The sequence below is a fragment of the Lynx canadensis genome, chromosome D3 (genome assembly GCF_007474595.2).
Source record: "Lynx canadensis isolate LIC74 chromosome D3, mLynCan4.pri.v2, whole genome shotgun sequence".
NCBI lineage: Eukaryota > Metazoa > Chordata > Mammalia > Carnivora > Felidae > Lynx > Lynx canadensis.
In genome coordinates, this window is record NC_044314.2 from 67,569,829 (window position 1) to 67,583,674 (window position 13,846).

Sequence of the window (13,846 nt, forward strand, 5' to 3'; positions counted from 1 at the left end):
TGGGTAGTCTGCTTTGGCACAAGGTATTTGGGGATTTTGAAGGACTTTGAGGTAGTAAGTGTAAGAGGAAAGGCTGGTGGGAAGGTCTTGAAAGCCTTTTAGGAGAGTTCGGTCCTATTTCCGTGGGTGTAGTATTTATTAGCTTTATGAAGACTCTTACCAACACTTACACCATACCCATAGCTCTTATTTCTTGGGTGATTCTTCTGTTTGCTGTAGAGACCAGTAGCCCTGAGGAGCATTGATCACTGGCTCTGTTTATCATGCAGTTTTTAAAAGTGGGAGGGGGGTTGCCAGTAGAGAAGGAACCCCAAAGCAAGGAGCCAGGGGTGTGGTACTCTTACCTTACCCAGAGTATTTCCTTCTAGGGGATAATTAGCCCTTTGAAGTCTTTATTATTATTTTTTAAGGTAGGGGAGAAAGAGGTTGAGGTATAAACATATTACTTTGAAAACACCCTGTGGGGTAAAAATTCAACATATTGCCCACCCTGAAATTTTTTATTCTTTTCCTTTAGGTTTCTTGCTATTTAAAGATTTTTGTTTGAATGAAATTAATGAAGCTGTACCTCAGGTGAAGTTTTATGAAGAGGTAAGAAGTAACTGTTTTACTGATGCTTTTATTTTAAAAGCATATTTAGACTGTACTTTGGAAAATATTGAGACTACTAAGTATCTTACAAATATGAAGAAGTTCATTGACCATAATTAGTAGTACAAGGTATAATATGTAGTTGATTATAGATACTGACGACATCTATGAACATCCTATTTTTAAGGGCGCTGGAGTGCTCTGGGAGCACTTAGGAACAGTTGGACTAAAATTCTAGAGGAGGGATTACTGTTGAGAGGGACGCTGAGGATCAGCAGTGATTTGATTTTCTGCAGAAACTTAGTGACTCTGGAAACGTAAGCTGAGGCAGAGGGCTGCCACTGAGTGAAAGAGAAAGTAGCAACATCTTCCGGTCACACATGGCTGGAGTGACAAATTGGGAGATGTGGTGGGAAAGGGGAGCCTCGGACACACAGCCGGTTTTCCCAGTAAGACATTGGGAAGGTCGCTGAAGAGATAGGCCAGGAGCTTCTGGAAGCCTCACTGAAATCTCCCACAGCCTTATGGCGCTGTATTGAAATATGGACCTGCAGTAGCAGGAGTCTGAAAACAGAACCGGCAAGAGATGAAAACCCTATAGGGAGCGGTCGACTTACACTAAAGATCTGTAGCTACTTATCACGTGGGGCAGCCGCTGATTTCCAGACTCTCGTCTGATGGTCCAGGTTTGGCCCCAGGTAGAAGGCTGCTTCTGGGAGACAGAGAAGCCAGAAGAGGTTTCTGGGGCTAGAATAACAAACAAATGAGACTGGAGGAGCCCCAAACATGTGATTACTCTCCCTGTCGAGATTTATGTCAAGGTTTGAGGCCGGGTGGGACAGGAGGCCAAAGACCTATCTGAAAACTTTGTATGGGCAGGACTGAATCTAGTGCTGACAAAGACTTCTCACTGAACTCCATGGAGAGCCATGCCTTGGGAATAGGGGCAAACCAGAGGTGACGGGGTCCTACAAAAATGGAGACCCAGCCCAGCCCCATCCCATATTGGGTGATGAGCCCTCTCCCCACCTGTGTAGCAGAGTACAAGTGGAACCCTCTGTGTCCTGTTTTTGCAGGTGGAAGATAATATAGAGAGACCCTACAGTATTCAGCGCACAGTAAAAAATTATTGAACCTCTAAGATACAAGATCATATGACCCAGAAAGTAATAGAAGCAGACTGATAGGAGACTCAGATATTGAGTCTTCTCATATACTGAGCTAACAAGTACTTGAAAAATAACTAAATAACATGTTTAAGACAATAGAGGAAAAGAAGAAAAAATGGAGGAATAGTGAATCTCAGCTCAGTTTATTATGAAGAACCAAATGGATATTCTAGAACATCTAATTTCAAATATTCTAGAGTGTTATGTAGAATACATAATATGTAGAATATTCTAGAATATTATGTAGAATACATATTCTAGAATGTTATGTAGAATATATAATATGTAGAATATTCTAAAATATTGTGTAGAATCCATATTCTAGAATATTATGTAGAATACATAATATGTAGGATATAATATTCTAGAATATTTGAAATTAGAACCTAATGACTAGAATCAATAGCAGGTTGGTTACAATGTAAGGCAGGGTTAATACATAGGGAGGCAGGTCTGTAGATAATCTCACACTAAAACACAGAAAAGAAAGAATATAGAAAAGAAAAAGATAAGGACATTAAAGACATATGGGACATGGTTAAAAGGTCTAACATATGTAGAATTGGAATCCCAGAAGGAGAAGAGAGAGGGGATGGGGCAGAAACAATATTTGAAGAGATAATACTGAGAGGTTTACAAAATGATGAAAGGCAGCTACTTACAGATTCAAGGTACTTAGAACCCTGAGCAGAAGGGCTACAAAGGAAAACCTATCTTTGCACATCAATGTAACACCATGGAAACCTGTGACAAGGAGAAACTCTTAGAAGCAACCAGAGGGTGGAAAAAGACACATTATTTTTAAAAGAGCAATAAATAATAGACTGTGACATCTTAAAACAAATGATTAAAACAGCACAACAAAAAACCAGGCAGTGAAGTGCCCATCTAAGTAATGAAAGAAAAAAAAAAGAAAACCTAGAATTCTATTCCCAGCAAAAATTTCCTTCAAAATGAGGGTGAAATAAAGATATTTTCAGAGAAAAACTAAGGGAATTTTGTCAGCCCTGGACCTGCATTGCAACAAATACTAAAAAGAGATACTTCAGGCAGAAGGAAAATAATCCCAGATGGAAATTCAGGAAGGAATGAGGTCATCATGAAGGGTGACATCTATGTAAAATATAAATGAATGTTAACCATGCAAAATAATAGAGCTTTTAGATTTTAAAATATATATAAAACTAAAATATATGATAGCACAAAAAGCAAGAGAGGGGTTAAAGAAGTTAAAGTGTTTTAAGATCCTAGGATTATCGGAAAGTGGGTGGATAGTAAAAGTAATAATTTGCATTGACTGGTAATCAGTTCAGAATACATATTGTAATCTCTAAGACAGCTCTTATAAGAATAAAAAGTATATATCTAACAAGTTGAAAGAGAGAAAATGGAATAAGACAATAGTGGATTCATAAAAAAGGGAAAGAGGAATCAAAGAAGGACATAAACTAGATAGGTCAAATTGAAAACAAAGAATAAGATGGTAGCCATAAATCCGTCTGCATAAGTAATTACATTTAATGTAAATGGACTAAATACTCCCAAGTAAAAGTCTAAGTTTGCCTTCCTGGATAAATAACCGGAACTTTATTATATACTGCTTACAAGTGTACTAGAAACAGAAGGATGGAAGGGGACGCACAGATACAAATACCAACCAAAGCAAAGCTGGATGGTAAACGCTACTTGGAGCTAGAGATTATTTCATAACGATAAAGGGGTCAAGATTACGATCTTAAACTTCTTGGGTACAAATAATGCTAACTTCAAAATATATAAAGCCAAAATTGACAGACCTAAAATAAGACAAGTCTACATTCTTAGTGAGAGATGTTAGCATACACTCCTCAAGAGTTTATAGAACAGACAGACAAAAAATTAGTAAGGATATAGAAGATCTTAATAAAGGAATGAATAAACTTGACCTAAGTGACGTATATAGGATGATGCACCCAGCGGAAATAGAATTTGCCTTCTTTAAAGTACACATGGAAGATTTATCAAAAGAAATTATTTGCTGGGCCCTAAAGAAAACTCCTGCAGATTTCCAGATCAAAATTGTTCTGAGTGTTTTCTGACCGCAGTGGAATTAAACTCAAATTTAATAACAAAGTTTGCTAAGAAATCCTTGACTTCTTGGAAGTGAATACATTTGTAAGTAATTTATGAGTCAAAGAAGAAATTAGAACAGTAATAGGAAATATTTTAAATTAAAATATATATTAAAAAGGACATATGTATCCTATCCTCAAGCATTTTAGGACTCCTTTGTAATCTTTGTACAAGTTTGAAAATTGGAGGGATATTCTTTTCTTCCTGGATCATATATAAAGCTTGAAATTTTTTTATATATATACTTGATAACTTGATATTTTAAAAATTATATTAATGTATTTCCAGGGAGAATGGTCAAATGATGATGTACATTTAGCATCATATAAAAAAATAAGGCAAATCAGAAGGGTATTACTCACTATGCTGTAACTTCTGTTATTTTAATCTGAATTCTAATCTGGATGAGTATCACAGCATCATCTGTCAGAGATTTCTTTTTCTGTTCTTAAAAGCCTCACCTCTCCAGTTTCAGCAAGTACTAAATCACCTTGTCAAATACAGGGAAATCTTTAACACTTAACTTTTGCGAGGTTGAAACGTGGGCAGTCTACTTGGGTTACTTCTTGAGCACTTCTTGCCAGTATGGCGGTGAGTACTGCAGATGTGTTTCAACTTGAGCTTTTAAACATTGGAATTTCTCTTGGTTGGTGTGCTTCCAGCTCTTCACTCCTGTCTTCTTGTTTGGTGCACAATGGATCTAACTTACCAGATGATCGCTTTGGAGGATAACTCTTCTAAGCTCCTCAGGAGCTTGCTCTATATTCTTTTATTGAAGATACCATCCAGTCTTGGGGCTTCAAATACAGGTTTCTAAATTAGTACAGCCTTTAAGCACTGAGGTTATCAATAATTCCTCTCTGTGCCCTTGGTTTTATCAGTCTGATGATTTCTGGAGGCCGTTGTATGACCCCAATCCCTAGAAGACTCTTTTTTGTCAGATATCTTGCAATGTATATTTTATATGTTGTACTTCCATTTTCTCGGGTCCCATTTCCAGCATGTTTAAGGCCTCATAACTTATCCTGACATTCACATATCTCTATATTAGTTATTACTTACCTTCCTACCTCTCTGTCTTTATCTTTCGCTACCTTCTTACGTAGAACTTCCACTAACCGTGGAGCACATTCTTTTTTTTCTTTACTTATGTCCTTCCTCCAGCCTAGAATGCTGCTTGCCTTCCCTAGCTTCTGTTGAGGTCTAACTCACTTTACGTATTTGCTAACAAGTCTCTCTGGACAGCTAGCCCAGTCTTCCATGATTGCTTACATCTTCGATTCCCACGTCATTTGTTGTCTGTAATGCTCTGTGATACTTAATCTATGCCTGCTTGTTCTGCGTGTGTAATTGGCATTCATCGTCATCTGTATCTGACTCATAGAAGGCCTAGCGAGGCTCTAGGTATAGCTGCGCCTCTCACTTGCCGTGGGATGTGGGGCCAGTCGTTGAGCCATCTCTGAAGCATCTGCGTTTCAGACCTGGAGCTTATAAATGTGAAGGGTACACTGTTCCTGTACTTGAGGAGCACACAGTATGGATGCTTCATATTTGAGCTTCAGTTACCTCATCTGTGAAACGAGGTTACCGATCATCACCTGCTGCTTCACAGGCTGATTGTGAGGCTCAGATAAGTTGCTGGATGGACAGTTGCTTTCTAAACCGTATCTGTAACATGCTGTTTACGGGAGGCTGTAACTTAGTGGTTAAGAGCACCAGCTCTAAATTCAGCCCACCTAAGTTTGGCTTTAGACTCCACCAGTTTCTGACTATATAAACCTGGGCAGTCGATTTCTAGCTTACCTACCTGGGTGTCCTCAGCTAAGACTTAGGGTGGTGGCAGTGCCTGTCTCTTAAGGCTGTGTGTGTGACTGCAGGACACTAGAACATTCCCTGACGCATAGTTACTGCTCAGTGTGTTGGTTCTGCTTCCTTGTTCCAGTGAGGTTTGGAGGCAGCTTATTAAAATATGTAAATATACCTAGATTTAGAAATAAATTATGGAGAACAGAGAATAAATATAAGATCCGAGGCAAAGTTAATCCGTAGACTTTTCTTCATTCAACCAGTATACGTCAGCCGCCAGTGCCAGGCATTGCTTGGATGAGCAAGACAAAGCCCTTGCTCCCCCTTGAGCTTCTATTCTGGTCGAGAGAAACAGACAATAAACAAGCAATAAATAACAGGAAATGTATCAGGAAGTAATAACTGCTATGCAGTGACTCAAAACAGACTCAGAACTGAATGTGATGTACTGTGACTTGGGGGCCACTTTACACTGATGGGTGAAAGACTGACTCTTTGAAAAGTGGGCATGTAAACTGAGATTTGATTGACAAGGAGGCTAGTCTTTTGGAGATGGGAGCAGGGGGAGGAGAGAAAGCATTTTAGGCTGAACGGGGCTAAGACATAGCCCCTCATGTGGTGGGAAAGAACTTGGCATGTTTGAGGAACTGAAATTAGACCACCATGGTATGTTCATAGTGGATTAGAGGAGTGGGGTAGTGTGAGATAAGATGAGGTTGAGGAGGGAGATGGGGTTGGGGGCCAGAGTAACAAATTCAGATTTTATTCTAAAGCCCATGGAAAATTTAAGATGGGAGTGTTAACTGAATATTCTCTAAATATCAATTAACATTAAGGGGGTTGATAGGACAGACCTTCTGCATCTTTACTGAGTTTTTAAATTATTTTTTTTAAGTTTATTTATTTATTTTGAGAGGGAGAGAGAGCACGAGCAGGGGAGAGGCAGAGAGAGAGAATCCCAAGCTATCAGCACAGAGCCAGACTCAGGGCTTGAACTCATGTACCCATGAGATCATGACCTGAGCTGAAATGGAGTCGGACACTTAACTGAGTGAGCCACCCCAGTGCCCCTCTTTACTGATTTTAGATCTAGTTGTTCTATCAGTTGCTGAGAGAAGGGTGATAAAAATCTCCCAACTCTGTAGAATTGTCTATTCTTTTTCTCGTCATTTTTTTTTAATTTTTTTTTTTCAACGTTTTTATTTATTTTTGGGACAGAGAGAGACAGAGCATGAACGGGGGAGGGGCAGAGAGAGAGGGAGACACAGAATCGGAAACAGGCTCCAGGCTCCGAGCCATCAGCCCAGAGCCTGATGCGGGGCTCGAACTCACGGACCGCGAGATCGTGACCTGGCTGAAGTCGGACGCTTAACCGACTGCGCCACCCAGGCGCCCCTTCTCGTCATTTTTAAAATGTATTTTGAAGCTCTGTTATTAGGTGCATATGTGTTTATGATGTTATGTGTTTTCCTATGAAATGTTCCTCCTCATTGCCGGTCATAGTCTTGGTCTTATAGACGACTTCACTGGATATCAATGTAGCCATTCGGTCTCTTTATGCTTCCTGTTTTCATGATACATCTTTCCCCTTCTACTTCCAACCAGTGTTTTTATATATTAAGTGTGTTTCATTGAGACAAATATAAAAATATCTTGCTCAGCACCCCCTCCCCCATTTCTGACAATCTGTATTTTAATGGAGTAATTTTAGATATTTTGTTTATCCTTTGTAGAGTTTGCTGACTTTCTTGAAATCTGTAAATTTACTATCTTTCATCAAATCTGGTAAAATTTGGACCATTACTCTTAAAGCATTTTTTTTACGTAGTCTCCACGCCCAGGGCAGAGCCGAACATGGGGTTTGAACTCACAACCCTAAGATCAAGACCTGAGCTGAGCTCAAGAGCCGGATGCTTGGGGTGCTTGGGTGGCTCAACTGGTTGAGCGTCCGACTTCGGCTTAGGTCACGATCTCACAGTCTGTGAGTTCGAGCCCCTTGTCGGGCTCTGTGCCGACAGCTCGGAGCCTGGAGCCTGCTTCGGATTCTGTGTCTCCCTCTCTCTCTGCCCCTCCCCTGCTTGCACTCTGTCTCTCTCTGTCTCTCTGTCTCTGTCTCTGTCTCTCTCTCTCTCTCAAAAATAAACATTAACAAAAGAAGTTGGATGCTTAACTGACTGTGCTACCCTGGCACCCCTTAAAGCATTTTTCTACCTCAATCTCTCTTTCCCCTCTTTCTGAGATTCCAACTATATGTGTATTTGATTTTTGGATGTTATACTGAAGATCACTGCTGCCCTATTCAGTGTTTTTCCCCAAATATTTTTTCTTTCTGTGGGGGTAATTTCTATGGATCTTTCTTCAAATTCATCGACTCTTTTGGCATCTCTGTTATGTCCATCCATTGAAGGTTTTATTTCAAATGTGTTTTTTAGTCTTAAAATTGCCATTTGGTTTTTCCCATAGTTAATGTGTTTCTTCTGCTATTTCCTGTCTTTTTATTCATTTTATGTATATTTTCTGTTACGTCTTTGAAGTATAGTTATAAAGCTGCATCAAATCCTTGTCTGATAATTCCGACACCAGAGTAATCTCAGAATGGTCTTCATTTGTGGTCTGTTCTCTTAGAGTGTGTGGGCCACATTTTCCTGTTTCTTGGTATGTAGAATAGTTTGTTTTCTTATTTTTATTTTACTTTCTTTATTTTCGAGAGAGAGAGAGAGAGAGAGAGAGAGAGAGAGCATTGAGTTGGGGAGAGGGGCAGAGGGAAAGAGAGAGAGAATCCTAAGCAGACTCCACACTCAGCGTGGAGCCCACCATGGGGCTCGATCCCCCAACCCTCGGATCATGACCTGAGCTAAAATCAATAGTCACTCAACTGACTGAGCCACCCAGGTGCCCCGATGTGTAGGATAGTTTTGGATTGTGTTTTGTACATTGGGATTAATATATTATAGATATGTACTCTAAATTCTGTATGCTTCTTGAAAGGGTAGTGATTTTTTGTTTTAGCAATTAACTTGAACTCAGTTTTCAAAAGCTCTGTCTTATGAGTAACAGCCGAATCTTGTCCAATTCTTGTAGCCTTATCTGGACTGCTTTGGATCTGCTATGCTCGCAGGTCATTATAGGGTCCAACAGAGATCTTGGCAGAGTTTTCACACACAGAATTTTGGAGCTCCCTCTCTCTTGCTGTTTATTTTCGAGAATATCCTCTCTTACTTGCCAGCTTCTGTTTGGTGCTCCTTCCCGGTTATGTTTGTACTTCTGATCCCTCACGAAGGTGAGCGTATAGTATAGTATAGAATGTATAGTTGTTGCGGAAGCCATCAGTGGCTTTACAAGGCCATCTCAACGGAATGGCAGTAAGAAACTGGAGCTGGGGACCAGAAGTTGCTTGCCCTTAGGGTTCTGGTTATTGAGGCTGCGTGTTCAGCTGTGAACTTTGTAAGCACCCAGGCAGAACGGGACCACACGATCAGTGAACGTTCGTCATCGATGACCACCACACTTCTTGCCTGCGCAAGGGGAGGCTTTTCACCTTGAACTCAGGCCTCTGCCTGCTCAGGTTACCTGGTCAACCTAACTGCCCCAGTTAGAGGTGTGGCATTTTCCATGCATAGGCTACAATAAGATCATCCTGGCTAGATTGACAGATAGTTGACTGCATGTTCTCTAGTTAGTGGTCCTCCTGATAATAGAAAGTGAATTTTGAATTACAGCCACAGACACTTGAGGCTCTTACTTTGCCTACTGAGAGTTACCTTTTCTGTTGTTCAGGTTGGGAGTTCATGAGCTACAAGGCTCTTAATAAAGCTAGTATTGTGGTTCAGCATATCATTTGCCCAAGAAACAAGAATGTTCCATGTGGTCGGATTGCTACAGTTCATGGAAAACTTCCCATAGCATCAGCATTTGTTTAAACAGGTGTCAACTTGCTTTTGAGGCCCCCAGGAACATAGACTTATATTTCATTACATTTGTTATCTAGGATAATAATTCCATGAAGGCTTATAATTTCTTGAGTTCATTTACTTGTTTAGGCAGAAACGTTTCCGTGAACCTCTTCTATCCCAGAATTCTGCACTGACCTATGGACCTACCTAATATTAAAACAACAAAAGTAATCAACCAAGCCAGATCCTCTGTTTGTTTTCTGACTCTACTTCGGATTTTGGTGTCTGGTTTCTGTTGCCTCACAGCTGCCATATTTGCATCCAGCATGGTATTTGAACTCCTTAGACTTGTTTTTCTGAATTGACTCACAGTCGTTAAGCCCGGATTCTTTGGCTACGCCAACATTGCTGGGTTGCTGCTTCATTCGAGCAGTCTTTTCTGGTTGGGTGGGGTATAGCCTACCCCAGTCCGCCTGCCTTCAAGGGAGACTTTATTGTCTGTTCCAACAAGACTCCATTCTAAGCCCTGGCAGTCACAGCCTTGTGAATCCCAGCCACCTCGTTGTAACACTGGTGGTATTTCAGGATAATAAGATGACCCCAGTCATTTCTCCGGGTGTCAACCAGCTGGCCCTCATCCGGGACCTCAGTATTTCACACACACACCCACTCCCTGCCAGCTGTGCCCCGTCTTTATCAGAAATTCTCCTAGCGTTTACTGGTTTTGATTTCAAAATGATCTAACCCAGCCTATCCTGTAAAAAGGTAACTTTCATTTCTGTTCTGTCATCCCGGAATAAAGAACTCTCAGATACTGTGAAAAGTCCATGTAAACAACTGTCTGTCTGTTGAAAACGCTTTGTTCCCAAAAGTAAGTCATACGTAGCAATTAATGATTATATTGAAGATCTTTGCTGCAGTCTTCCTGCTAACTCCATATTTCATTTGTGCTCTCGTTCTCCTGTCTTTTGGATTAGAAGTATTTCTGTAAATAAATAAAAGCAACTCCTCTGATGCAGGAGCTTCTGTTATCAGATTGGAGTGATTGGGGCCATTTTCGACATAAGCAAGTGTTTCTAAAGCATATTTTTATTATTTGGCTTATCCTTACCATTCCGATTAGCTTCCCTATGTAGACTGTTCGAAGGCACCTGTCTGTTAACACTTTATTGTGCGGCTGAAGCTCAAACCTGAAAAACCAGTGCTTGCTTCTATGGGTCAATGCCTTTCTAAAACATTCAGTTGGTTTTTTAAAAAAAATCTCTTTGCAGGAATCGTGACAATACATATATATATTTTTTCTTTTCTTTTGTAATGCCGTAGCTGAGTGAGAACGACCCCCGTCATAAGTCTTAGAACTGAATTACAGCCAGATTTAAATGGGTTTTGCTCTGGAAAGGAGAATTGGTAAGGATGAATGGTCCCGGGCTGGTATATTGTAAGATAATTGTAGCCATGGAAATATTTGTTTCCTGATATTGTGCTTCTAAATTTAAGTGATGAGGTTCATCATAGGAAAAAACTCATTTGTATGTTTCAAGTTGCATTTAAATGATCCCAACTTCATTCTTCTAACGTTAGAAGTGGTTGTTTCCGGTGGAGTATCGGGTTCAGCAGTTTGCCTTAATCTCCTGTGGAAGTGGTTTTTCCCGGGCAAGTAATATCTTTTAATAAAGCGAGTTTTCTGGGAAGACGTACCTAACCATGCTAACTTTGAAAAATCTAGATAAAAGAATACGAGAAGCTTGAGAATGAAGAAGACCGCCTTTGCAGGAGCCGGCAAATTTATGACAAGTACATCATGAAGGAGCTGCTGTCTTGTTCGCATGTAAGTCTTTCTTTGTGTCCTGTTCCTCCAGGATGGGTAGGAGACAGCTTGCAGAGTTCCCAGAGAGAAACCCAATTGGGAGGAAGAAGTTTAAAAATCGAACAGGAGTCCCCGGGGACGGGACCTGTCTCTTCTCTTCTGTCATTTGTCTCCTGGTAACCCTGATACAGAGCTGTTGCTTTGTCTCCTCCGAGTGTATTTCCGAAAGCAGATCTTTCACGGCGAAGAAGAACGAGGCAAATAACATTGACAGCTCCTTCAGATCAGCGGAAGAAAGGGCTGGTCTCAGTTCTAGACTTTCTAAAGGAAATTAAGCTTTGTTGTTGTTAGTGTGGCTCTCCTTTAAATAATTAGGCTAATCAAATATTGATCAACATAAATTTTAAATGGTTTCTGTGGATTCATGAGGAAGAGCATAATTATTACATTAATTTTATTAATAGCTAAATAGACAGTGGAAATATCCCCCCCCCTCAGTGTAAATCAGATAAATAATCCATTCGGTCATTGCGATAAACTAGGTTCCTAGGAAACTATTCCACCAGGAGTGAGTGGAATAATTAGTAATAAAAATTTATCACATGGGCCGCCTGAGTGGTTCAGTCGGTTAAGCGTCTGACTTCGGCTCAGGTCACGATCCCGCTGTTGGTGAGTTCGAGCCCGGTGTCAGGCTCTGTGCTGATGGCTCAGAGCCGGGAGCCTGCTTCGGATTCTGTGTTCCCTCTCTCTCTGTCCCTCCCCTGCTCATACTGTCTCTCTGTCTCTCAAAAAATGAATAAATGTTAATTTTTTTTTTTAACATGTAATGTCTCTGAGAGAGTTTTCTAAAGGAGTGGCCCCATGGTTCTGGCCTGCTGTGTCCAGTACAGGAGCCACAGGTGGCTGTGTAAACTCCATTAAAATCCAATGGAGTTAAAAAGTTAACTTCTCAGTTCCTCACAAGCCACATTTCAAGTGCTCAATAGCCACACGTGGCTGGTGGCTCCAGTATTGGACAGCACAGGTTCACACCATTGCCGCCATTACAGAAAGTTCCAGCGGACGGCACTGGCCAGGATCATGGTTTATTTTGGTGCCTCTGTATTTATTGTGCCATTCACCGTCTTAACTGACACGTGAATAACTGTGGCTAAAGGTGGCATCTCTTGTGGCATGCATTTCTTTTTGTTTTTTAATGTTTATTTATTTTGAGAGAGAGAGAGCATGCACGAACAGGGGAGGGGCAGAGAGAGGGAGAGAGAGAGAGAATCCCGAGCAGCCTCTGTGCTGTCAGCACAAAGCCTGGTATGGGGCTCGAACTCACAAACCACGGCATCATGACCCGAGCCCAAATCAAGAGCCAGTGGGCTTAACCAACTGAGCCACCCAGGCGCCCCGTAGTAGACAGGAATCCTGAGCTGGAGCTAAACGGTCGATGCTCTGTGCCTTGCTACCTTGCCAGAGAATGGCTGAACCTTGGAAAATGCTGGATGTTCTGTGGGGATGCCTCGGAAATTAGTTGTCATGTAGCTCAGCAATTCAGCAGGTTTTTCGGCAGTATCAGGTGCATGTGAAGCTTTCCTTCTTAGGGTGCATTATTAAAGAAGATGTAATTGGAAGTTTGGGGGGAGAATAGAATGTGTACTTCTTGTTGGTGTAGGCTTTATTCTTCCAGAGCCAGTTCCCCTCTGCCATGGTCACGGCAAGACTTCCCTTAACCTCCAGCCTTCTACCACCCTGGATTAGCTTTGTAGTCCTGACATTTAACTCTTAAGTGTATTTTCACACATTTGTTTGGTCTTATCTAGTAGAATTTGTATGTTCTCAGGACCCTTATTATTAGCTAATTAAGGGATATATGCATTTAATAAAGTGATAGTAAGCTTCTTTACACTTTTTTTTTTTTTACATCACAGTTAATCTTAAATTCTTGTGGGACTAGATATGTCGGTCAGGTGCCCCATGCTCATCATCCTTCTCGACACGGCGTCTAAGAATTCTAGAAGCTCAGAGGGACAAGCATCTGTTTGGATTGCCCATAAATATCCAACTGATTTCTAAAGAATGCATGTCAACATAACTACCATAGGTTCCTGCCTAGTAATTGTGTTAAATTATATGTTGTGGTATTGTGTAACATAGGTTTATGTTTTATACTTGTGGAAAAAAAAAACTGTTTTCTGATTTTTTTTCTTAATAAAAAAGCCGTTCTCAAAGCAAGCTGTAGAACATGTACAAAGTCACCTATCCAAGAAACAAGTGACATCCACTCTTTTCCAGGTAAGGCAAAAGTACTTCAAAATACATACAGCTGACCCTTGAACTACATAGGGAATAGGGGCGCTGACCCCCCTGTAGTCGAAAATCCACTTATAACGTTTGATTCCCACCCCCAAACTTTACTGATGGCCTGTTATTGACCAGGAGTCTTACTGGTCACATAAACAGTTGATTAACACCTACTTTGT

At 40.7% G+C, this 13,846-nt stretch overlaps 1 protein-coding gene across 1 annotated transcript in view; it reads left to right on the top strand.

The window, feature by feature from the left end:
• The window catches only part of GRK3 (G protein-coupled receptor kinase 3), a 127,962-nt gene that overhangs the window by 61,536 nt on the left and 52,580 nt on the right, over positions 1-13,846 (top strand). The window contains exons 3-5 of the mRNA XM_030335772.1: positions 518-591; positions 11,298-11,399; positions 13,584-13,658. Coding sequence (XP_030191632.1) covers positions 518-591; positions 11,298-11,399; positions 13,584-13,658 — 251 coding nt within the window. The remainder of the gene's footprint in view (positions 1-517; positions 592-11,297; positions 11,400-13,583; positions 13,659-13,846) is intronic.